General features: G+C 45.0%; 1 protein-coding gene across 1 annotated transcript in view; it reads right to left on the bottom strand.

Annotated features, from left to right (window-relative positions):
* Positions 1 to 27,068, bottom strand: part of LOC119436158 (phosrestin-2-like) — a 336,154-nt gene extending 309,086 nt beyond the window's left edge. The window contains exons 1-2 of the mRNA XM_049656422.1: positions 27,001 to 27,068; positions 24,677 to 24,724 (exon numbers count right to left, since the gene is read on the bottom strand). Coding sequence (XP_049512379.1) covers positions 24,677 to 24,724; positions 27,001 to 27,068 — 116 coding nt within the window. The remainder of the gene's footprint in view (positions 1 to 24,676; positions 24,725 to 27,000) is intronic.
* Between the last annotated feature and the right edge of the window lie 399 nt (positions 27,069 to 27,467).

Below are 27,467 nucleotides of genomic sequence, written 5' to 3'. Positions count from 1 at the left end.
TTAGCCAGACGCACGTCCGGTTTGCTACCCTGTACTAGGGGAAGGGGGTATATGGATGAAAACAGAGAGAGAGGAGAGAGAGAGACACCATAGTTGCCCGCACATTTGAAGGCTCGCGCAAAGTCTACACATGTTCGCCAAGACCTGTCGACTTCAAGTACTGTAACAACACTTTCGTCGCTTTCTGTGCCATCGACGCGTATGGCCATGGTCCAAGGATCTTCATTTCGGAAAATGGTCTAGAGTCCAGCCGGTTCAATGCTGTCCGGAGAGCTTCACACTCGACGTCATACTGGGGACAGAGACATAAGATGCGTTCAATTGTTTCTATAGTGCCACAATAGTCGCACATGGGCGTATCCCCCATTCCAATGCGGAAAGATTATGCCTTTGTAAGTACCACCCCGAGCCAGAGGCGGCACAATACTGTCGCCCCAGAGCGGTTAACTTTTGACCGCACTTGTATCTTTAGGGATGGATCAAGTAGATGAAGATGACACTTCGGGAGGTTGGGAGAAGACGAATATTTGTGTGTCATACCTTTAGCCACGATATGAAGCTTTCTTGCAGCGTCGGTTCTGGATAAGGGAATTGGAACTGGTAGAGCTTCCAGATAGGCAGACCGGGTGGCTTCATCGGTGAGGTCATTACGAGCAATGCTGGTATGTCCAGGTAGCCATTGAAATATAATTCCATGCCCTTTCGACATAGCTTGATGGTGGTCTTCTCTAATCTCATATGCCAGCTGCTTATGAGTCCTTTGATGTAGGGCAAAATTAAGGCTCTGGAGTGCTGCCTTTGAGTCGCAATATATGACCCATTTCTGAGGTTGTCTTGCAGGAGGTATTTCCCAGCAGCACGCAGGGCAGCAATTTCTCCCGCCGTTGATGTTGTCATGTGTAACAGTTTGAATTTGAGCGCAGTTTTCGTAGCCGGTTTGACGATGTCACCTGAAGAGCTGGTAGATGAGATCGAGCCATCGGTATAGATGTGTATTTGGTCCCCGTAAGTCTCATGTAATAATTGTAGCGTCACCTGTTTCAGAGCTATGTTTGGGTGATTGGCCTTCTTCTTTACACCCAGAATGTTCAGGCGCACCTGAGGCTGTTGGAGACACCACAAGACACCAGCAGCAAGACGAAGGCCTTGCTGCTGGTGTGTATCCTGATGGAAGACAATCTGGATTGGAGATGATCACTTCAGAAAACGTGGCACGAGGTCTCTGTGAGGGCAAGAATGCCAAGTGATGATCGGGACGCGGGAAAGATGACGTATATGCGCCCTGAGACAATCCACAGCAACGTATGTTTGGATTGGTTGATTGTTGCAGGTGTTGACGAGCAGCGAAGAAGTCCAAAACACGTGAGCAATGCTTGTCCCTGTAAGCTCTCCAACGAGTGAACATTTGACTTGCACGTATTGGACAACACTGGAAGGCTGTAGCGTAGATATCCTAGAAACAGAGCTCTGTACAGAAAGTGAGAGAGGCATAAAGGAGAGATGCCTCGACCCGCACCATTACTGTATCGCAGGTAGGAAAAGAAAGCCGAATGTGATATAGAAAATGGGGGTAGGTTCCCAAATTGATTTTTGTTTTAAATAAAATAAAGAAAAGAGGAAAGGTTAGGGTAAGTGAAGTGGAAGAAAGAAAATTGATCACCATCAATTTAACCAAAAATGATGTACCTGTATCGTTCTTTTCTTGAATACAAAGCACTTCTTGAGTACTTGAGGCTTTCCTTGCCTTTACTGTTGCCTTTGAAACTTGATTTCCGCATATATAAAATTCTTCGACTTGGAGAGGTTACTTAAAGTGCCTTGGTACATGGTGAACAATAATGTTGAGTGTGTTGTTGTCTGATAAAATGCTTTGGTCGTGAAACGTTTTTGTGACGGGTGTTCCAATCCTACAAGATCGTGGGAATGCCCCAAAGCTATGCCTCGGATTTACATTTAGTGTATGTCGCTGAACTGGAGAGTGTAACTGTACCAGACGAAAGTGCGTCTCAGGCCTAGCCCTTCCGGGGGTCGGCTCTCCTTCCGTGCGACATCAGGTCCGTGTTTAAATGTATAAAGCTCCGGTTTAGATGTTTTGGAAGTTATATTTGTGGGATTGTGTCCGCAATTATTCTCATGATTTCCTCAATAATTTCGAGAGCTTGGTTGCTTTTTATTATTTCTGGTTTCCTTTTTTCAGGGTTCGTTCCAATTAATTTTGCCAGTTTTTTACGTTGGGTTTCTGTGATTTTACATGATTCCAAATAATTATCAAATGTTGATACGGTTTGTGTGCAGTTGCATATATTTGTGCTAGAAAAGTTGAATCTGAAGAAGTAGTGGGGAAATCTCCCGTGTCCTGAAATTGCTTGGGATGTGAAATAGTTACCTATAAAATTGTCGGGAATTGTTTTAACATTTTTGACCCATTCGTAAGTATAACTATTTTTTCCTTCCTGTTGCCATAAGATGTTCCACTTGTCTTGCACGAGTGTGTTGTTTTTTGATGAATGTTTTTGTAATTGGTAAATATGTGTTCTCTCCTACTATACAAGCCTCTTTAGCTAATAGGTCTGCCATATCATTACCTATGTTCTTACTATGTCCTTTAACAAAGGATAACGTGATTGTGTCTTCTGGTATATCTAACAATTTTTTCTTTGTTTTCACTATAAGAGGGTTGGTGTTTTAGGGGTTCTTTAGTGCTTGTAAACATGACAGGCTGTCTGTGAGAATTTGGAAAGTGTGAGTAAATCCTCTTGACTCTATGTAATCTATTGCTTTTTCTATTGCTATTATTTCGGCTTCAAAATTTGAAGAATACACTGGCAATTTGAACAACTTTGATGTAACAATTTATCCTGTATCTTTGTATGCAACATAAGCTGCTCCCACTTTTCCGTCCATTTTAGAGCCGTCTGTGTATATCTTAATGTCAACCTTTATTTCTTTATCTGTATATGGTAAAGAAATTTAGCTTTGTTGATGGGTGAAATTCCCATAGGTCGTATTTTGATGTTATTTGATTCTCAGTAAAAATTATGTCGTTCCATGAAAAGTTTTTACCATGTGCAAATATTTCATATATTTCTATTTCTTTTTCTATTGTTAGCGCTATGGGTGGAATATTTGAAAGTATATTTAAGGCGTAGTTTGATGTAGTGCTATATGCCCTAGTGAGTAAAATTAATGGTATTCTTTGGATATTGCTTTTAGTTTTTTAATTACCTCTACCTTTTTGCTACACCACACTGGGCAAGCATAAACTATCATTCTTTCTATTCCTCTAATGTATTTAGCTTTTAATTGCTTTTGCTGAATGCCTTTCCTTGGTACCGCGAATTTACTCAATTGATGGGTTCTAAGAGTGACCTTATCCTTGATATATTGCATGTGAGGTATGAAAGACATTTTTGAATCAAAGATAACTCCTAATATTTTCAATTCCTTAACCATTTTTAGCCTCCCATCTCCCAATTTTATTTGAGGTGCATGGCTATCATATTGTCTGCCTACGATTATGAAGTTTGATTTATCTGTGTTGAAAGGCAGAGCTCTGTACAACTGAAGCATGGAGCCTACAGATGTGCCCCATGTTTTTCTGCACGTGAATCTTAGTACTTGGGCAATCGAATACTGTTTTTAACAGTGGAGCTGTTTAAGCCGAGCGTTAGTCCGTAACGTGCGAACATAAATTGTGGGCCGATCCTGGCGGTAGTGCAGAAAGGGTCCAAGCGCAATGGCAGATACCCCTGTGAACTATCGAAGCTGAGCCTGGTCAAGTCTAGATAAGCATGGTTGGGACTACTTAAGCTTAGTCAGCCATCGATACCCAATCGATAGCAAATCAATAGCTAATCGATAATCCACCAATTATCAATAAATTCCTGAATATGCTGGGGATGACTTGGTAGTGCTTAGCCTAGCCCAAATACGTGGCAAATACCTTGAGATAGCCAATCGATAGCTAATCAATATCTAATCGATAATCAACCAATAATCAATAAATTCTGGAAAATGCTGGGGATGACTTGGTAGTGCCGTAACCTAGCCCAAAAGCCAGGAGTAGCTAGGTGGCCATCAGCACCGCTGTCTCTATAGCATTGCGCCTCCAGTGCAAGCTACGCTAATTTTTTTCTTCAGGTACGTGCAATGAGGGCTCCAGGAAAGATTTCGGTCGATTATTACACCCAAGGAGGAGGAACCAACGTTATTTTGTTAATTTGGCTTAATGAGGGGTGGCTACAAGATGATGTCTTACAGCCACCCCCTCGGCTCTTTTGATGGCCCGAAGTTGAACCTCGGTTCGGGTTCATAAGTATCGCTTCCCACGCTTCAGGCGAGGGAGCGGCCAGGAGATCTAGTGGGGGGGATCTTCTCTGCAGTCCCAGAGAATATGATTTAAGGAGGCTATGGACCCACATAATGAGCAGTGTGGGTCTGTCAAGTCAGGGTAAAAGTGTGCGTATATTTGTGGGCTGGGAAAGGAGCGCGTTTGGAGTCGGCGCCAGGTGACTTATTGTCCCTTGGTGAGCTTGGGATGAGGTGGGGGTTTTGTCCGTCTTGCGAGGCGGTAGTATTGGGTAATATCGTGGTATGTGGTCAGTGGCTCGCTGACCAGGTCCCCTGGGTCAGAGACGGGACCCACCGCTCGGCTGACGAATCCTCGAGCACACTGGTGGGCCGCCTCGTTTCCTGGGTTCCCTGCGTGAGCCGGGACCCATATCAATTCAATTGGGGTGGCTTCTTCTTTACTATCTTGTTGTTTAATGGAGAGTAGGGGATACAGTATTCGTAGCGTGGCTGGGGCCACGATTCCACGTGCAAAGTTGGATATGGCGGTCTTTGAGTCGCTGATTATAGTTGTAAATCCGGCTGCTGCAGCGAGGGCAATGGCCGCCTCTTCTGCTTCTGCCGAGTTGAGGGCACGGACAGAACAGGCCGTCCTTATTGGAGTTGCTCGGGGCGTAAATTGGTTGTTGTCATTGTTGTTGATGATCTTGGGGAGGCTAATTACGCTGATTGCGTACGTGTTATGTGGCAAGGGATATTGAGCAGCGTCGACGTATGCTGTTTCGGAGTTGGACCCGTGGGTTTTGTGCAGGGCTTGAGCTCTTGCTTTTCTTCTGCCGTCCTGATGACCTGCCAGCATGTTCTTTGGCAGTGGCTTGATGATGAACCTCTTTCTGATGTTGGGGGGAATGGTGGCAGGATCGTTGTGCGTTGGAGATACTCTGTGCCCGATGCGGTCCAGGATCCAACGGCCTGTCTTGCTTCCGTGTAGTCGGTGAATGTGCGCCATGCGGTGTGCTTCTAGAAGCTCTTCCACGATATTGTGTAGCCCCAGGCTTAGGAGGTGCTCGGTAGGGGTGGTAGCGATGATCCCCAGCGCACATTTGTACACTTTGCGAATGAGGCGGTCCAGTTTTGCTCTTTCAGTTTGGAGTAGATGTAGGTAGGGAAGGGCGTAGGTGAGCCTTGAGATGACAAATCAGTGGATGATTTGGAGTACCTCCTTCTCCTTCAAACCTTGCTTGCGTGCCCTCACTTGGGTGATTAAATGGACCGTCTGACTCACCGCTATGGTGAGACGATCAATGGTGATGTTGTTGTGGTGATTCTTTTGTACAAAAAGACCCAGGACCCTCATATGATCCACGTGAGGTACTGCAGTGTTGTTGACGTACACGTTAAAGTTGGGTAGTGGGGTTTTTATTCTGCACCGGTCTGGGGCTCGCAGTATTAGTATCTCCGATTTGCTCTGCGAGCGCTCTAAACCCGCGTCAGTTACATGCTGGACGACCGTGTCGGCTGCCTTCTGCAGGGTCTCTTCGACTTGTCCGTCGGATCCCGTGGTCGTCCAGAGCGTAATGTCGTCAGCGTATATAGAGAGTGTATCGCAGGCCGGGTATCGTGTCGAGTTTGGATGGTAGCGACTTCATTGCGAGATTAAATAGGAAAGGTGATAGAACAGCTCCGTGAGGAGTGCCGCGATCTCCGAGATTGATCGGTTTGGAGAGTAGATTGCCCACCGAGAGGTCGACCATACGGTTGGATAGAAAAGCACATATGTAATTGTACGTGCGTTCTCCCGGTTGCAACTCGGTCAAGCTGTTTACTATTGCAGTGTGTTTCACATTATCAAATGCTTTGTGAAGGTCTAGGCCGAGTAAGGCTTTGGTGCTTGTACCACTCTATGGTCTTAGGAAATTATGGTGCAGTTGGATGAGGGCATCCTGGGTAGATAGGTGAGCTCGGAAGCCTAGCATAGTGGGGGGAAGTAGGTTGTGCTCTTCCGTGTGGTTTTGTAGACGGCAGAACACGACGTGTTCCATTAGCTTGCCCAAGCAAGAGGTCAGGGACATGGGTCGAAGATTCCCGAGGTCGAATTTCTTGCCCGGTTTCTGTATAAAGGTGACTCTGGCGTGTTTCCATTCCGGGGGTAATTGTCTTGATTTCCAGCATTCGTTCATGTACTTGGTGATGGCCCCTACCGACTTTGAATCAAGGTTTCGCAGCGTCTTGTTGGTCACACCGTCGGGGCCGGGCGCCGATGTTGTACGCAGCTTGTGGAGCGCGGCGCCGACCTCTGCCTCTGAGATGTCGGCGTCCAGTTTTTGGTTGGGGATTCCAGTGTATTGTGGCAGTTGTACTGTTGTTGCATTAGCGCTGCTGCTCTTCTGATTCTGGTGAGAGGTATTGATGTACCGGTTGGCGAGCTCCTCCAGCAGATCTTCGTCGGTACCCGGATATTGGTGGATATACGCTCGAATTGCTTGCGTACTGCCGACTTGGAACTACCAGGGTCAATGAGGTTATTACACCCAAGAATCGATGGGTATTTCTATAGGTGATATTGTGTCAATTAATGGAGGCTAAGTATGGCGTCATAGGTTTACGTGTGAATGCAATCAATGCACATTTCTCGGTCGATACAGTCAAACCTTGTGTTTGAAGGTATGCTGATATCGCCAGTCAGCCTCTAGAGTCTGTAAACGAGTATGTTTATCTAGGCCAATTACTCACAGGGCACCCTGCATGATCATGAGAAAGAAATTTACAGAAGAATAAAATTGGATTGGAGTGCATACAGCAGGCATTTCCAAATGCTGACTGGGAGCTTACCACTGTCGTTGGAAAAGAAAAAAAATGTCACAGTTTCGCCCTAAGGGCGAAGCAATGAATGCGATAGCAACACAGCAATGTCATACGATGTAAGGTGAGCGGCTTTGGTAGCAATATGAATTGTAGTAAACATGAGCTGATTAAGTAAGCAGGTGTGCTGCGGCGTAAGTAGACCGACATGAAGAGAGACTCGATGATCACGAGAAGGCGCGTGTGAAACAGTGGTGTTGATGAGAAGCGCTTCCCGTGGGCAGCGCGTGCGAAGGGACACACCTGTAGCGCTGCACTGCCGATCCGGGCAGCATTACATGTGTAGCGTGCGTTGGAAAATGTGGCCCGATTATTACTAACTGATTGAACAAGCGTGGTGTGAGCGCGCACAAACAAACACGAATAGATCACATTGAATGACTGCGGACAACGACTGTCAAAACGCTGGCAGCAAGCGCATATACGCCGCAGCAGCGGGCGAAGGTACGTGCGGTCTATCGCTTCAACGGAAACTAAGCGGCGAATGCACGGCGCATAAAGGTCAGAGCCATGTGGAGATAAGCGACGGTGCGAGTGAGCGACGAGCGCGGTTGTTGGCAGAGTAGAAGTGCGCCCCCCCCCCCCCCCCCCGCTCCCTCCGGCGCTGGCTTCCCGCTTCTTTGCTTGCGCGTGGGAGAGATAAGAGACTGTGCGGACGAGCGACGAGCGCGGTTGTTGGCAGAGAAGTGCCCCCCCCCCCCCCCTGCTCCCTCCGGCGCTGGCTTTCCGCTTCCTTGCTTGCGCGTGGGAGATTGAGTGCGTTCGCTCTCCGTGATAGCGCGCGTCCCCGCACGCTTCCGCTGGGGCATACGGCGCGCGGCGAAGATTTTATCTATACGGAACCTCACGGCGACGGCGACGACTACGGCGACGCCGACGGCAGAAATCCGGTTGAAGTGTCCATATAATTGCTATCGCAATAAAAGTTGTCGCCGTTTCACCTGAAAGGCGAAGCATCAATTGTGATAGCAAATTTGTAGAGAGCTATACGGAGTAATGATAGTAGCTTTATCAGCTGTATAAACTTGGACATGCAGCAGCACCGGCAACACGCACAACTGTTGTCGACGCCGTCGGCGTTTTGCCAGCGTTCGCACAAAACGCGTGCGGCGTTGGTGACTGCTGCCGGAGCCTCTGATATAAATAGGCACTTGGTGCCGCAGCTAAACGTCACCTCCCTTCCCTCCCACTCCCCCCCCCCCCCACGGCCTTTCGTGCGTCAGAAGAAGGCGCGTTTGCTCTACATATATGGTGATTGTAAAGGAGGAAAGAGACGCCTACTTCTGCAGCCCTTAAGGGAGCACGGCACAGAACGCGCGTTTGTTCTCCGCCGTGCGTTCACTCCCCGTGAAAGCGCGCGTCCCTCGCGCCCTTTCACTCGCACATACAGCGTTCGGCGGCGCGCGGCGACGATTTCATCTCCATTGACGTCATACGGAACCTCACGGCCACGGCGACGGCGACGCCGACGGGAGAAATCTGCTTTGGAGTGTCCATATAATTGCTATCGCAATAAAATGTACAATCATTGCATTCTACCAGTGCTAACATATGGGGCAGAAACTTGGAAGTTAACAAAGAAGCTCGAGAACAAGTTAAGGACCGCACAAAGAGTGATGGAACGAAAAATGGTAGGCCTAACGTTGAGAGACGGGAAGAGAGCGGTGTGGATCGGAGAGCAAACGGGGATAGCCAATATTCTAGTTGACATTAAGAGGAAAAAGTGGAGCTTGGCAGGCCATTTAATGCATAGGATGGATAACCGGTGGACCATTCGAGTTACAGAGTGGATACCAAGAGAAGGGAAGGGCAGTCGAGGACGGCAGAAAACTAGGTGGGGTGAAATTAGGAAATTTGCAGGCTTAAGTTGGGAATCAGCTAGCGCAAGACAGGCGTAATTGGAGATCACAGGGAGAGGCCTTCGTCCTGCAGTGGACATAAATATAGGCTGATGATGATTATGACAAGGTCGCTGCCCGCTGCAATCGCGTGCGCACCTGAAGGCAAGTAACCGCAGAAGTCCTAAGGCAAATGTCATCTGCGTATATCGAGAAGCAGATTGTTTTAGGTAAAACGTCAGCTAGTCCATTGAGTGTGAGTCCAATGAGCTAGTCCAATGAGGCACGCTGCACTACGCGTAATATTTAGCTGTAGGGCCATCTTCTGTTTCAATAAAAAACGACCTGCGTGTTATGTAATCGCATAACGAACGAAGCATGCGGCCGCGAATTCCAATAGTCTCGAGGAGTTGATGATGGCGTCATGTGCAACGTTGTCATACGCGCCTTTCACGTCGAGAAAGAGCGCAACTGATATGCACTTACGGCTTTTCTTCCTGTTCCACAAACATTGTGAGGTCAATGACGCTATCAACTGAGGAACGACCCCGACGAAAGCCTGCCATGGAAGCGGGGTAGATATTGTCACGCTCGAGATACCATTCAAGACGTAAAAGAACGATCCTTTCCATCACCTTTCAGATGCAGTGGGCCAGACCGATAAGGCGATATGCCGCCAAGTCCAATCAATATTTTCCCGGTTTTAGCAGTGGTACCAGCCGACTTAACTTCCATTGCCGGGGAACTGTACCTCTATGCCATGAGTCGTTAAAGCTGTTCAGAAGCGCTCTCTTCTTGCGTCTTGCCCAAGGTGTCCCAGAGCAGCATAGGTGACGCCGTCGGGGCCTGGAGAGGATGATCGTTTAGAAACCGCCAGGGCAGCTTCGAGTTACCCTGCTGACTGCATGCAGAACATACGTCATGAGAGAGTTTCCAAGTTGGGCTTCAGCCTACTTCTACATTCCAATGAAGAATCCGGCAGTGCAGTACCGAAGGCATCAATCAGCGCCTCCTCCCCCCTTAATAGTGTCGCTTTAAGCTAGAGGGGGAAAGAAAGCTCCAAAAGCTAAATAAATTGCAGATGTCTTCATCGAATTTTTTTTATTATATCAACAGCGAGAAAATCAGTTATAAACCTACAAACGCAAATTTTCTCGAGCTTGGAGATCTGCCGCCAGAACGCACAATCGTTTTCTCTCCTTGCACCCTTCTGCTTTGTATTTTCGTACGTTCTCCGTCTTCTTGCAACTCATTAGAAACTCCTGATGTTACAGCCAGTTTTACTGCACTCGTAGGAATGCACTCGTAGGAGTGCCGCGCAAGTCGTTCATTATTAAGATTTACAAATAACTGCTACGGGAACTACACTTTGCGACCTTGTTATTTGTCAATGCGAAATAATTTTGCAGATCTAAATTTCGTATTCTAGAATTGTCTAAATCTCTTCCTTCATTTACATTTACAGACCCAGTATATTTATTTATATTATACATATATAGCGGAAGACGATCATTATCCAAGATGGATTCATTTTTGAGAATGTCGACCGTGGCCACATCCATCGCTGGCGCAGAAAGCTATTCGTGTGCAACTGCAGTTTTTGAAGGGCACCGCCTCATTGAAGATTTATCGCCCCCCTATGCATCCTCCCGCGTGCACGCCGTGTTCCCTCTCTCGCTCTTTTCCTCTTCATATTCCCCGTTCTCCTTACCCCCGTGTAGGCCTGGTAGCAAGCCGCATGTTCATCTGGCTTTCATCTCCTTGCTTCCACTCTCTCTCAATCTCTGTTCTCACCACAACCACTCCTATCAAAATGCGGTCGCCGCAGCCGCTCGCAGAAACCATGTCACAGCGTCATACACCTTGGTTTGATCGACTTAAGAATAAACCACTGCTTCAATTGTTTCTGCCGTTTTGCTGAAAACTCTCTGTCAGATGCCGCACAGCCATCAGCGACACCACATTGTGTCACGCCACGTCAGACACACCTTCGTGAATCCGCCAAATACGTCGATGCCTGATATTTCAAAACTCGACTCGGAAATGAAGTGCTACAAGGTAGGAGCGGCTCTGACGACCACTGTCTTAAACTATCCAATAGAGAGATAGTGAGAGAGATTAATAAAACTTGAATACAATTACCTGGTGTCCATCTGCGCAACTATCTAGCTTGATTCTGACATATGGACATCGGTAAACAGTCGCGGGAGGTGGGAAGGGGAGGACAAAGAAATGGCCAATGTATTATACTCCGTGGTTTGATCTGTAGTTAAGAAACATTAGAAAACACTTTATTTAATTGTACTCCGTAAACTTTATACCCATAGATGGTTTCCCCTTGGCACCCCTATAAGTTCGGCTGAACTAATCCAGTTCAATACAAAAAGCATTAGCTACAGCGAAATTATTTAAACTAGAAATTGCGGGGTTTCACGTGCCGATACGGCACGGTGCGTTCATATAGGGACGGAGTATTCCGGGGTAACTTAGACCACCTAGAGTTCTTTAACGTGGACCGAAATCTAAGTAGACAAGGAGCGGCCCGCTTCGGGCTAGGAAACTAGCGCGACCCAATGGACCATAATAAAGTTTTTCCATCCATCCATCCATCATCCATCCATCCATCCAAGTGTTTTTTGCATTTAGGCCCTATCAAAATGCGGTCGCCGGGATCGGGAATCGCACCCACGACCTCGTGCTCAGCAGCAAAAGACCACACCCAGTAAGAACAGCGGTGGGTTATTTGAACTCTCAGCTCCCTCTTTCTAACATAAATTACGCTGTACCAGACTTGTACACATTACAGAAACAGGTAATTCATTACAATTACAATTACTTCATTCATAAACGTGATTGATTACAGTTACCAAATGCTCCCCCACGAAAATAATTGAGGAATTACTCAAAAGTAATAGATTCCTTTTACGTTACTTTCCTCGCTTTTGTTAATATTGCACAGATACAGCAAACAGAACGAGCTGGCTTGTCCTTTTCAGTGCGTCCCCTGCAGCCCCTCACAGATTGCTTATCCTCGCTAACAATTGCCTTTAAAAATTCGTTGGTCATGTTCCCCCGTTTTTGTTGTAAAGACATCAGCAGCGAAACTAAATACTTGCTCGATGTGCGCGCAGGTGGCGGTGATGTAAAGTACAGAGATCTTGCGCACAAGGTTGTCGTTACTCAGTATCTTGGTCCTTTATGAAGCGTAGCGCTTCATTGCTGCTGAGACTTGGAGAAGACGTTCCCGGTTGGGCATTTGAAAGGATAAAAAATGCAGGAGATCCAACCAGTTGGAAGCTATATGCAACGAAGCTTTGTTGAGGGCATAAAGAGTCGAAACACGCACGCACGCACGCACGCACGCACGCACACACACACACACACACACACACACAAGCGCGGGCGCACATAAACCATACCGAGTTTTTTGTTAAGTGGTGTTGCTGGCTACTTAGCGAGTATGACGGACGCCTTGAACGCATCATGGTTTCAGAGGCAGCATGTGCATACGTACCTAGCGCAATTCGAATCCATTCTATCCGCAAGAAGCGTTCATTTCTTCATTAACGTGCAGAAGCGGGTACGCGAAGGCGAACTTTCTGGTTCTTGTTTATTCTTTCCCCTGCACGGCCAGTGCCGCCGCCGCTGCCGCGGATGCGCGGAGGCGAGCGCGATCTGGTGGTGTTGCAAGTAACCCAGAGGCGTCGCGCGCGGCGCGTGTACTGCGCTGTGATCGGTTGGCCTATTCGACAAGGGAACAGCCAGGCCGCAGACGCGGTCACCCCCCCCCCCCCCCCGAAACCCGGCGAAGTTCACAAAAAACTTTAAAAAATTGTTCGTAGGTGATTTCACGGCTATAACTTTTTGAGTGACTCCGTCGCTATTGAGACATACCGGCACCGGTTCAATTCGTGCGCCCCTTTTTGGTGGAGCATTAAGATGAGGAAACAAATAGTAAGCTTCCATACAGTTTCACCTGCCTGAACATGCGCATCCGCGAGGCTGCTGCATGGCGTGATCTCGGGCGTTCTACGTTAGTTACCGCCAAATTCAGGTGCTCAAAGCGGCACCACCTGTTACAGCTTGTCTCGTTAATAAAGTAACTGGTGACATGTCCTTGGTTACTGAAAAAAAGTAATCGAGTTACAGTGAGCGTTACCGAGTAAACAGAGCAATCGTTAAATTAGAATATTACCCAGAAATGTAATTCATTACAATAATTATTTACGTGCAATTCATTACGTAATTGTCTGCACGATGCACACGATAACGTTTATACTTTTTTTCATAACTTTTTTATGCCCCAATTTCCTGCAACCAGAAAAGCTGAATTTCATCTCTTCGCCACTCTTTTATGATGACATTTTGCCATTGAAGAGCATGCTGTGCGATTAGAATTTTAAAAAATACTTTTTTTATAAAGGACAATAAACACGTTTTTATGAGATGCAAGTAACTTCGATGTAAGCAGGTAGTTTTCGCAGTATATTAGTACCATACTTGGATAGAATGGCTGAACGACTGGAAGTTGAGCTAGCTTGTTTGTCTTTCTCCTTTGCCGCCACTGTGTGACCTTTCAAATGACAGTCAGCATTTGTGCTCTCCTTTTCGTTCCTTTTTGCGTGGGTGGTTGCGCGCCTGCGTATCAGTAACATGCATTTAATTGAATGTTTTTTTTTGGTATAGCTAGGGCAGCTATTAGTACTCTACTCATTCTTTGCCTGGTACTCAGTAATTTAATTACTTTTCCACTAACTTATACATGGCTGCCTGCAATGCACTTTATTAGGCTGATGACGATGACAGTTTAGTCCTGCAATTTGAAACACGGAAAAAAAGGAACTCTGGCTTATAAGGTGGACTAGAGGACTGAATAGCACGCGGACACACAATTTCTTAGCATATTGACAATTCAGCGCTTATTGTTATTAACTAATTTTGTCTTGTAATGAAATATGTAGGATATGTTTCTTCTATGCTTATGGTCGCCGACGACGGCATACCGCGATGCCAGTTCAGGCAGACGGCAGACTCTTCGAATGTGGAAACAGCCTGCCATTTGTGTACGCGCTCAAGTGGCATGCCGATACAAAATGCGTCACTCTGTAGCGCACGTACGGCTTGTCGTCCATGCGCGTAATAGATATGTCGGTGCAAGAATTGTTAGAAATTGCCATTCTCAGCTCATTCTTACAGGATCCGAAGCTGCCGCTGACCGAATTGGTCAAATGTCTGCTTCTTCTCCAGGTGACATTGCGGGAGTTGCGCAGGGAATTTTATCCAAATCTACCCAGAAGTCCACGCTTGAGGCTGGCTTGGAGACTGCTTTAACACTACGCACGATGCGTTTCTTCCTCAACGAATGCAGTTTTTTACTCTTGGAAGCCACGTTACTATCAAGAACTGTCGGCGGAGAACTGCGATCGCCAGAGGTGGAGTTCGCTGAGACATGCTTGTGTAGTACTGCGAATGGGCCACAACTATTCGATAACGTTTTCTGTAGTGATGGTGATGTCTTCTATGTGAGTGCCAGCGACGGGTTTCTGAACTTTAAAAACTGCCAGAACTAGTGAAAAGACAATCGCACAGATGCATTAGAATTAGTGCATCATCGACTAAATGGTTGTGTGGCATGAAATCAGCCCATGTTGATGGTCATTTCTTCTTCGAGATAAAATAAATGCACAAAAGTACTTGTTCATGGTGCAGAATGTTTTTTTTTTCTGCGCACCTATGAGAACATCGATGACCCAATTTTCTTGCAAATAATGGCATAGCTATCTATTTTTCATGGTATTTTGCAAAACAGAGAAAATTTTGTATTTTGCGAAGTGGACGCGCAGTCAACGTTAAGCTCAATCGCCTCGGCGGCGGAGCCAGGTCGGCGTTCGGCCGTCAGCTACTGGCGTGCGCGTTGTGCACACTCCTAATATAAGCACACTAGCGGTCACGTTCAGCTGCCGTGTGTATGCACTGTTCAGAGCGAAAGGGGCAGTAAACGCCAAGCTAACCTTATCTAATATTTCTCTGGGCGATGACTAACGCCGACAGCTTCCGGTCAGTCTCACCTCGTTGTCTCATCGCGTTGTGATCCCTGAATGCTACTGGTGATGCTCCTCGTGGCGCCAGCGTTGTGAGACACCTGGTAGCTACCAGGGCGCTAATCTCTCTGCCCAGCAGGAGTGGCCTTGCGTGCAGTTTCGCGCCAACATGTCGCACCCGCGTACAGGTTTTTACAACACCGTCCGAGGATGTTTAGCGCAACGATAAACCTTGCTATCGCTGTCAATCTTTCACTCCTTGGAGCGAAACTGACAAATTTATTAATTACATTCGAAATTTCGTAATTATAGTGAAGGTTTACATATTACAACTAGAAGGAAATCTTATTCGAGGACACCTACATTTTCTTTCATACTTACACCCTGCGTTTTTACCAAGATAACCATAATTAAATTTGGAACTCAGTACACTAAGTTCGCATTCGGGCGTGGGAATATCGGCACAAACACCAACTCGCCATGTGACGTAGCTGATTCCCTATACGTGTAGTGCGCCGCCTATAGATGGCTTGGACTGACATCATTGTAGCCGCCATGTTGGTGCACCGACACGATGATAAGCTGGGTCCGTAAGGTCACGTGAAAGCTTTCAATAAGATGGATTGGACTGAAATGCTCGTAGTCGCCATGTTGGGGCCCCGCTATGGTGATAAGGTGGGTGCGTGACGTCACGTGAAAGCTATCAATAGAGATGCCACTGATGGACACCTAGCGGGCGTACTTGAAAGCACGCACGGGAGCAGCAGCAGACGACAACCCTTTTCAGCAAGGATCGGTGAAGTTCGCGGCGGCGATTTCTTGTTTGTTCAGGTGCCAGACTGCTGCATCGGTGGTGAGAGCTGCAGGAAAGGCGTGGGCCTCTATGAGAACGGAATGTAGAAGATGTTTGCGGAGTTTGGGACAATACAGTTCGCATACGTGCCAGGTGCATCCCGCAGACCAATATAACGAAGTCCAGTTACAAAGTGGAGCTCGTGTTAAAAAGCAATTCCGTTTTGTTGACTTATGCGATGTCTCGATTGCTTTTTTTTTCATTCTACCCTTGATGCATTACCATTTCTGGACCTGAATAATAAACACGCGTTGTTGGTGGAGTCTTATATCCAAACGACTGCGCACTACGCGACGCCGGCGCACATTGTATAGTGATCTTGGTGCCGGTGAATATACGTGACATCCCCTAATAACCACCGTGAAAATTTCCTCATGAAGAGCAATTGTAAAATTGTTAGCGTAAATGCATGCCATCGTCAACGAAGTTGCCAAAAACACGAGTGAATACAAGCCCGAGTCAGCGCTGCACCGCCGATACAAATCCGCTGCGTACGACGATGAACTGCCCTTCCCGCGAGTGTTTCCTCAATTTGAAAATATTTTAGTGACCTGCCTGGAAGCGTACAAAGCTATAGCTAATCCAACTTTTGAGTACTTCTTTCTAATGTGAATGAAGGGAGATGCCACGCGATATATTATATATAGATATATAGCTAGCGCCAGCCATGATAGATGGGCGATGGCGGCAAGGCTGGGTGTAGTCCTTTGCGGCATAAACATTGCACGTCACAAAATATATTAACAAAAAATGATTACAAGATGCACACGAAAGAGGCACCCAGCTGTGAAGCAAACAGACCACTCTGGGTAGTATGTTCGCCAGACAGCAGCAAGCTTTAAAACATGACACTAATTTTTCTGCGAAAATTGAACAGCAAACCATATGAATAGCAATCCTCACGCTGAGCTACCTCTATTCTAAAACATTTTCTAAGTAACCACAATATCGAAGATGTCGACTCGGGAGAAAATAATCAAACGGTTAAAAAGCACTTGGCTGTAATCACTCTGATAAAACACAGCGTGATTTAACCCCGCTACAAATGAGGGGAGGCGAAAACCTCGCACTTAAAAACTTGGAACAGTTCTGCGTGAAGCAATTAGCAACAGTTCAACATTCGCGAAGCCACGCATAAAATAGATCCAAACAGATGAACTGCGTGACAGCTGGTGCGACGATTTATCGGGATGCATAAAACCGACAGTCAGTGCCTTGAAGCCGCGGCAGCTTTAGCAGACAACGCGATGCACTCGTGCACCCTAGCTAGAGCAACACGGTAAAGAATAGGCAAACGGTTGAAGCGGCAAGTGGCATTCTTAGCCATGCTTTTAACCCGTGTATATGTTGTATGGCGGACAAACCGAAGCAAAATATGCGTACGTCATGTTCAACTTCCTCACTCACCCGTGTAAACATATTCGAGTTCAACAAACACCGAGTTGACGGAAAGGCATGCCTCATAATCAGAACTTGTTTTGGCACGCAAAACCCCAGAAAGAAGAAACGAGTTGACGGAAAGAAAGCGTGGAAACGAAGTTTCCTGCTGAACGGCGGCGATCCATTGCTGCCGTCACTCCGGCACTTGAGGTATCGCGGATAATGAATAGAACCGTGTCGCCGGGGAACTTTTGATGGTATTTGAGCAGCCGACTACACAACATTTGTTTTCCGATATGCCTTGGAGCTTCGGCCACCACACACATGTGACGGGTGTCGCTTATTTTACTCCGAAAACGTGGGTCAAACAGAAACGCACGAGCAGCGACGCTGAAATCTACGGTGGACGGCTGTCTTCTTCCCGTGCGCACTTGGCAAGGCCGCCACCAGTTGCGCGTCCGTCGGCGTGCCCTACACGTATATAGCCCACTAGTAGTCCGGACGGAGATGATAGCAGCTACGCTACTGATATCGGCTGACCGAAACAAGACTGCCTTTCCCTTTCACACACAATAATTCCCCCTTTTCTTTACCCTCTGTGTAGGATAGCAAACCGGACGCTCGTCTGGTTGATCTCCCTGCCTTTCCTCTCCTTGCGCTCTCTCCCACACAACGTAAAAAAAGTTAACCAACCATTTTTCTTATTTTTTTGAAGTAGTTGAGTTTTAGTGTAATTTTTCAAGGCTCTGTATAACTTCAATTTATTTAGCTGCATTATCGAGTTTTTTTCTTGCATTTTTTGTTTGTTAATCTTAAAGTAGCAGTTTAAACCAGCCCCTGGCTGAAATATACTATCCTCCTGTCACTAACTTTTTCATGCAATTTCGCAGTTGAATAAAAGCGCATGACAACCTCCCTTTTATAAAACCGACATAGGGAGAACTGAGTTTCAAATCAACATAAATAATAAAACCATCCTTATGGAATTCGCCACTCGTAGCGCATTCACAGCGCACACTTGAGGAATAGACGCCGTCGCTCTAGAATGAATGGAATCTCTCCCAGCACTATCGTGTCTTGAAACGAGTGAGCTGTAGCGCAGAGAAGGCACGGGGACAAAAAGGCACACAGAAACACAGAGAAACTGTGTTTAGTAATGCTGTTTCTAGGTGGATTTCTTTAATTTTTTTCGGCTTTCGTAAAGAACTGGTTGCTACCACGTGACCTGTATCGCGATGCACGACAAAGTATGGCTCGGTTTTGAGAATAAAGGCTGTTGTTGAAAGTTGCGCTTTGATTGTCTTTCTATGTGCCATCTCTTGTCCCTGTGCCTTATCTGCGCTACAACTCGCTCGTCTCAAGATGAGCAACAAAGAAATCCACATGGCACTTCACTATCTTGTGGATTCCAATTACTACTCGGTTTGCTATGGGAGGTAATTGGCAGTTCTTCTGTGCAATATCGCTTGCATTTGGCGCGCTTGAGTGACAAAAAATGTGTTGACTACGATGAAGATAAAGATTGTTTCGTTCTTTCAGAATTTCGGCAGGAGCTGAAATTCAGTGATGAAATAGCCATGTCGAACAATGTTTACACTGAAGTGCCAAAGAGCCAGGCAGGTTAACTGAGGTGGACAGTAAGATCTCCATTCGAAGGGCTGTTTTACTACATCCTGCGCGAGTTTACACCGATAAGGACAATTTTCTAGGCTGCAGTAATCAGGATACGGAGCATTAGAGCTCCCTTGGAGCTCACACGCTTTTGGCAGTTGAGCCCAATTTTTAAGGCGAACAAGAAGTGTCCCGCAACTTCACAATCAGTGTCAAGTCAGGAAACATATCCTGCATCAATTAATATAGGTAGTACGAGCGTAACGTCGGTGCGTTATAATTTCCCAGTATTTTCTGACATGTCTTGATGTCCAGTCGCATGGAGACAACGAAGATTTAAGAATGATTAAATCAGTTAGAAATGACAGCACTTAGAAATGGCGGCAGTGGCGTGAATAGCACTAGATCATTCGCATAGACTGACAGCAGTATCTTTTTCCTGTAGGTTCGGCGATCAGTTCATTCTGATCGTCCGTCTGTTCCTATCTACGTCTTGGGCATACCTGTCACGTGTGGTCAAGTTTCGCCCTTCGGTCGCTACCCCGAGCAAACACTGACCCCAAGAGGAAACGTGTGGACTGTTCCTAGCTGCTGGTTTGCTGAAACGTCTTGACGTCATCAGCGAAAACTCTACAAATACCGGGACCTTGTCAGAAACTGACCAACTGGCAGCAGTGGCGTGAACAGCATTGGATCATTCGCATGGACTGACAGCAGTATCTTTTTGCTGCAGGTTGGTGAAATCTGTTTACTCCTTTTGTAACTTCGTCACTACACTTGAAATTGTGCCACACCCCTGCGCCCATACGATAGCATACCAGTGTTTGTTGTAACTTATTGTTGGTCGTCATGGCAAAATAAGTAAAAAATTGGTAAGTGCCCTTGAGGACCTGAAGAGAGAAATCAGGATCGACCTCAAGAATTTGAAAGATTCTCTGGAACGAGACTTTCGAAATGAACTCAGAGAAACACAAGCTAATCTCAAGTTTACTGATGACAAACTTGATGATATGGTAACCAATCTGAAAGCAGTTCTAGACGAAAATAAACGCTTGCGCACTGAAAATGACAACCTAAAGTCACGTTGTGATTAGATAGAAAGTCAAACGAAATCGAACTAGTCGCGAATCATGGACTGCGAACAGTATTCGCGAAACGCCAATATAGAAATAAAAGGAATACCAGTGAATGCTAATGGAAAGCTGATGGAAATCATGATGAAGCTTGGTGACTGTATTGAGAAAACCATATCACCGTCTGATATTGACGTGTGCCACCGGGTTTCAGTACCAGGAAGCCAAACTGGAAAGAACATTGTTGTCCCGTTTGCACTCCGAAGGAAACGAAATGCAGGGCTGGAGAAGGGAAGACGAAAGAGACTAACGGCTAGTGAACTTGGGTTTTCTGAATCTGTGTCAATTTACGTCAATGAGCACCTGTGCCCTGAAAGGAAGATCTATATATATAGTTTGCTGTGGGAATAGCGTGGCTGTTTTTCAAAACTGTCGTTCTGTGTGCAACAAGGCTGATGAAATACATAGCCTGTTTACTTCCCTTAATTTTTCGTTCTATGCAATAACGTTTACTGAAGCCTGGTACAACGATGATTCAACATATTTTGTACTAGACAATTACACTCACTTTGCTAATAACAGACAAACTCGAAGAGGTGGCGGTGTATCTCCGCAAATTGTGAATTTGCTTCCTGCAACAATACTTGAAAAATTCACGTTCTGCACTCCGGACTGTGAAGTGTTAACCGTTTAGAGTGACAAAAATATCTTTTGTGTTGTCTACCACACTCCAGACGGAAAACTTGAAATTTTTTTGTCATCGTTAGAAGCCCTTTTTGATTATGTGTATATAAATGAGCATGTGCTATACCTTTCCGGTGATATGAATACTGATATGCGAACCGCGTCACCAGAGCAGACAGAATTTGCTTCTTTATTTGATTCTTACGCACTTGTGAATGTAATTACTGTACCAACGCGCGCAACTCGTTCCACTTCGTCTACTTTAGATTTCATTGTCACTAACAACGATAAAAGCACTATAACTTCCGGAACTTTGATAACTGACATCAGTGATCATTTTCCAGTATTTGCCGTTATTGCTAATACCAATCCTAAACATGCATCTAAATCACCGGCGTCTTATTATCGCTGCATTGATTCAAAAGCCCTCGACACCTTTCGTAATTAAATATGTACAGCCGACTTCTCCCATATATTGTCACTATCTGATGCAGATGTTGCATACGATGCACTAATGACTGAGTTAAAACACATATATCAAAACTGCTATCGTTTAAAATGCTGTCGCAAACGAAAATAGAGGAAACCATGGATTACGAACGCCTTATTGAAAAAAAAAACAGAAAAAAAACGAAACTATATGCGCAATTCGTTAAATCCAAGAATACCGTAAAATTGTCTCAATATAAAAAATATCGCAATAACTTGAACAAAGAACTACGTCAAGCAAAGTACGAATACTTCAGCTATTCGTTTTTAGATAATTCTAGCACGAACCCTCAGCATCAAATGCGAAAACACCCGTGTACTTAGATTTAGGTGCACGTTAAAGAACCCCAGGTGGTCAAAATTTCCGGAGTCCCCCACTACGGCGTGCCTCATAATCAGAAAGTGGTTTTGGCACGTAAAACCCCATAATTTAATTTTTTTAACCCTCAGCATCGATGGCATCAACTAGGTAAACTACTTGGACGTCACTGCAACAGTGGTCCAAACTGCATTATGAGTGATGGTGCTGTGCTGACTGGGCAGGATCTCTCGAATGCCTTTAATGATTTCTTTGTGAATATCCCAAATACAATATGCTCTCCTATTCATTCGACAAACACATCAATTCACCAAGCACCAGGAGTCTCGATGTCGATGTTTATGTCCTCTACAACCGAAAATGAAATAATTTCTGTATTCAGAAATCTTAAAAACAGTCGGGCTTTATCATATTAACGGTTTTCAAATAAAACCTCTAAAATATGTTAATTGATTTGTTAGCCCCAATATTAACATACATATTCAACCTTTGTCTCAGTAGTGGAGTATTTCCTAAGCAGATGCAGATTGCAAAAGTTATTGTGGTACACAGAGAAGGTGATACCTCTGAATTGTCAAATTAGAGCCAATATCTATTCCACTGGTAATTTCTAAAGGTATATAGAAAATTATTCACACGAGAATAACCAATTTCTTAGATAAGCATTCCGTTTTGTTGAATGATCAGTTCGGGTTCAGACCAAAAAAGATTCACGAGTTGGCACTGCTCAAGCAAAAGGAACTCATCATAAATGTATTTGAAGACAAGCTCCTTGTCCTCGGAATTTATATTGACTTTTCCAAAGCCTTTCATTTATTCAATCATGACTTGTTAGTAAATAAACTAAACGGCTATGGTATAAAGGGGATTCCTAATTTTTTGATATGGTCATACCTTCAGCATCGTGAACAAATCGTAGCACACAATGATGCTCTGTCTGATGGCCAATACATAAAATCAGGCATCCCGCAAGGCAGCCTTTTAGGTTCTTTGTTGTTTTTAGTTTCCTTAAATTATATATTTTACACTAAGCTACCGGTGAACCTTACTGCCTACGCTGATGACCTCACGGTGCACATTACGGGTATATAGAAGACAAAATTACTTATCCTCTACAGGTAATCAGTTTTTGCAAAACATGTGTCAGTGGTCGCAGGAAAATCACTTAATGGTGAACACAAGCAAAACTAAAGCCGTGGTATTTCGAGCGAAAATCAAAGTTGTAAAAGATATTATCTTTAGGTTTGGGGACAACTATATTGAAATCGTGCGTAGTATCAAATGTCTGGGAGTAACCTTCTCGGAATCGCCTAATTGGGAAGCACAAATTAATAGCATACGATCAAAAATGAACAATGTGAATGGGGTGCTATGTCGTGAACGGTATGTGTTATCAACAAGAATTAAACTATTAATCTACAACGAATTCTTAGTTCCAATACTTAACTATCGCCACACTGTCTGGGGCACAAGTACGAAGCCTAATTTATCCAAGATTATTGTTACTCATAAACGTGCGATAAAGTTAGTTGCTAACATACCATGGTATGCCCACACAGAAAACTATTATTCCGAGTTTAACATCATTCAAGTGCCTAAGCTTTATGCCTTCAGGTTAATTATTATGTACACAAATGCTATTAGACCAAACAGCGCAGATATGTTGACACTATTGAACCTTCAAAGTCATGTGCCCATGTACAATGTACGCCGTTGCACCGCTTGGTCTACACCGTTTTGTCGGACTGTGTAACGTTTTCAATCAAGCGCCTATAAACTTCCTTGTTACCTTAACACACTTGAACGGATTAACATCTCTCTGAATGAAATATTGAAAAATAAGTTAATTAGTGTTTTGCCGCTCCTGCACTAATGGATGGTGTTTCATTTTGTTTTTTGTATGTTGCGCTATTGTTTATGTTAAATCACACAATGTTAACAAATGCACTAAGGCTGTTCTCAATTTTGTACGTACATTTGCTTACTGATCCCTACCGTAAGTATTTTTGCCCTTGGACGTTCGCAAATTCAGAATGTATTCCAATGTTCTCAGTATTTCTCTGCGTGTGTCATGACTAAGCTGTTTCCTCGCCATACTGTCATGTGGGGTGTAATGGGGTTTTCTCAAGCCGCTGCATGCGGCTTTTACCCTTACGTCCGCTCTCATTCTGTATTCTGTGAAAAGAGATAGATAAAGATTTTATCTCAGTCAAATGATGGCATCTGGTGGGACCACAGAAAGCGTGACGCCATCAGTCACGTAGACGGCCGAACTTTTTATGAAATTATGCTTGTGGTTCTCACTCGGTCGTATAGAGAAAATGTACAGTTTCTAATAATGATACCGTTTTATGCGTGTCTTGTTTTCCGGTGGTAAATGTTCGGCGATGGCTGAAACGTGTTTTGAGCAGTTAGCCCTGAATATAGTGTAACGGTGCGCAAGTTCTATACAGTTCTTTTTATTTCTCTAACTGTGCGTCTAACTAACTGGGACTCTCTGACTGTACCTCTCTAACTAATGTCCTGTTTTCTGGAAAAGCCGGCTCTAATATAGCCTATCTTCCCATTTTTCTTCACCACAGCCGTCACTCAGTGCTCACTTCCACGAAAAATGCGCTTAATTGAATATTTCCAATACTGTGAAGACATTTTTCGACGCCCGAATCAGCTCGCGAAGCAATTAAACTAAACCTCTGAAAGTTTTCTGCTCGAAATTATAATTCGCCAACTTAGAGGGGAAATTCTGAAATAATTTTCACTCTTTTAAAGTGTGGTTTTATCTTCCGCAGCTCTTTGTTATTATTGTTTGTCTCGCTTAGTTTCCCCACGAACTTAAAATGTTCCCCGTAGATGCTTTGACGGATTGTCCCACTTAATTTTGCAAAATTTAAGTCTAAATTCTATTTTTACGTTCTGCACCGCCTTTGTTTCTGATTGCCCGTAATATCTTTCAGCGCTCAGCACCAATGTTTGACAGTCACCAAACGATCGAACGCGATCGGCTGATTTATTATCTCATAGCTGTCCTTCGCAGTTACTTTTTGTTCTTTACCCTCTTCTTTTTCTGAGTGCCTACGACAAGGAATTCGTGTGCATGAATGAGCCAATCTAAAGTCGGATTGTTTCTTGAGGTTCATAGGGCCAAGGTGCAAGTTGAAGGTTGCGCAGCATCTACGCATTTTGCTTCATGCATAGGAAAACATCGAGCGCCATGCAGTGGAAGTGTGAAAGCTTACAATGTCTTTGGTGACGACGACACCGATGTCAGTGCACCGTCCTTAGCGCTGAAAATAGAAAAAGAAACAAAAATCGTGCATCTAAAAGGGCATGTGCTCCAAGGAGACAACAGAACACGCGACTGTTACTGTGCATTTAGTTCAATGCGCACATAGAAGGTTGTGAGCTAAACATATGATTCCTAGGAAGCGCACCCGGAAATTAAGTTGTGCTTGCAAATGCTACAACTGTGAAGTGGTAGGATTGTGAGCCTTCCTAAAAGCGTACCGATCTAGTGGTGAGACTTATTAAATTGTGCAAGCGCTACGTCGGTATTATGTGCCGTACGCAAGTCTTATCTAGCGGTCCAGCAGCTGTAAAGTTTGTTCTATAATTACACTATGACTGAAAGAAAACGTGAACCTGGAAGGAAGTTCATTAGGACATTATATATCATCAGCAGAGAAAGGTGTCACAGGAATTTAAAGCGCACATTACGAAGAGCGAAGAAGCCGACCATCTCGGTCAACGGTGACGTCGTGCAACTGGGTCCAAGGAACGTTCGCGAGGACCGATGATCCAAGATTTTTTTTTTTTTACTCTCCGTGGTTGAACACGTATTCTCAATAATTTATGCATAATAAAATGTTTTCTATATAGCCCAGAGGTTTCCCGAAGTTGAAGATACCACCCATACAGGGCAATAAACCCTTGGTATTTATAAGCTGCAAACGGGCCCATGCTCCGATTCACAGTCCCCTTCATAATATGAACACGAAGACGTTGATAGCAATATACGTATAACAGAAGAAGTGAAGCACTCTAGGAATCTTTTGTCGATTAATACTAAACAAAACTTACTCAAGCGGACATGTAAACGTGCTAGGAATTTATTACTGAAAGACTGAGGGGCGCTTTGCTTGTTCTTTCATAGATAAGTCAACCGAGATATTTGTAACGCTTTGGCCTTCTTGTATCAGCAAATATTTCATGCCACATCATATAACTATTCTTGTGGAGAAGGCGGGTAAACGGAAGAATAAGCCACTCGAACACAACTATATAGTAAAGCATTCGGTCATCAAGTCAGATTTGAAAAATAATCAGCCACACATAAAAAGAAAAAAAAAAGATTTGCGAAGGTAGCTATGAGTTCGAATTTTACTAAAAGTTCAGGTTCTTGTAGCACAAGTGATAATTTTTTGTGCCAGCAGATGCCTTGATAATGTAAAATTTTGCCCCAATTCTGTTTTAAGCATAATGCCTTCTCCCTACTTAATTGTTCTTAGCAGCGCCCACTCGGTGCCGTAGATGACATGAATGGTATGTTCTCTAGTGAAATAAATAATTGTATCATACAAGCTGAATTGTGCTGTAGAAGTTGGCGTGATGAGCTTAGCCTTCCGTGAACCATTTGAGTGTAAATACGCCGACCAAAACTTAAATGTGCCACCCACTTTAGTAAGTTGGTGTAACATTGCCGAGTCGATCGATTATGTACAATTATTATTGTCTGTAATTCATGGCCAGTGCGTGTCCGGAATTCAATATCGCAGAACGCCAAAAAGGGTGTGGCGGACAACTTCACTTACGAGTAAAGACTAGAATAAATGAATTATTAAGAGCCACCCTCGCCCTAGCAGTGCAGGAACAATTATGTGTCGGAAGATATCTGTTAACACAGAAGACAATACAACTCAGACAATTTGCTTTACGTAGCGTTCGCAGTAACTGCATCTGTATTAAACCAGCCGCGGTGGCTTAGCGGATATATTGACCCTTTTCGCGGCGCTCCCGTGGGCGCTGCCATGTTTGGTCACGTGGTGACCCGTCCATTGCTTGCCTCAGCCGCCTCCGTTGCCTCCACGTTTACAATGCAAGCGCGTGACGCCGGCGCGGCGCAGCAAACCGCTGTTTCGACGCGTATCGTAGACGGTGACTGCGTGCATGACACGAAGCTTTGGCCACAGCTTTAGAGGACATGTACGTGCTTTCAGAGCTCATTGCGCCTTGTCCAAACGGCGTGAGCAGCGCATACGGTGCTTGTACTAAAAGCGGGGCTAGAAATGTATTCCAAGCTGTCCAAACTTCCCGCTTATGAATTAAATCGGGATCAGTGTGCTTTATTTGACAAACATTTTGAACCAGCGGCTTGTCATATTTCTGACTCAGTAAAGTTCCTCGGTGCGGCCACTATCTGATTGTTTATTTTCAGCGTAATCACTCGCAGGTGTGCTCTGCTGCGATAAATTTGTTCTTGCTGTGCACAAAGCTTGGAATTTAAATGTTCGGTGCTTTGCGGTAGCTCGTAGCAAAGACATATTATTGCTAGTCCCTCTCTTACTCTGTGCCCGTCACGAAACATTCAGCTTCCGACATTCGTGTCTTGTTGGTGTATTCGCCGTCACTCATGCTTCGGCACATTGATTCAAGTGTGCGCCTATTCACTCACACGTTGGCGATAGGGTGGGCGTAAGTTTGCGTGCGAGTAAGGGTGGATGTGTGTAGATAGCGTGCGGGAAACTTACTATGCCAGTAAGTGGCACTACTTCATTTTGTATTGAGTGGTACTCACTCCCAAGTGCCGACGTTCCGGAGTTGAAGTCCTTTCTTTAGAGGTTAGCCATACAGCGCAGGCGGATGAATTATATTTTTTTATCCTTGAGGAAAGCCGTGCATCGCGAAGGGCGGCAACACAGGCAGTCCTTATGTAGCAGCGGCGACACAGGTTGATTCCATTCATTAATATGTGAATCACTCTTTTTGCAGCGAACTGCCGCACACGTCTTCCATTTATCGTTACACATTTTG

This window comes from Dermacentor silvarum, chromosome 1 (assembly GCF_013339745.2).
Source record: "Dermacentor silvarum isolate Dsil-2018 chromosome 1, BIME_Dsil_1.4, whole genome shotgun sequence".
NCBI lineage: Eukaryota > Metazoa > Arthropoda > Arachnida > Ixodida > Ixodidae > Dermacentor > Dermacentor silvarum.
Note: the sequence above shows the minus strand (reverse complement) of the source record. Positions and strands in the feature narration are given on the sequence as shown.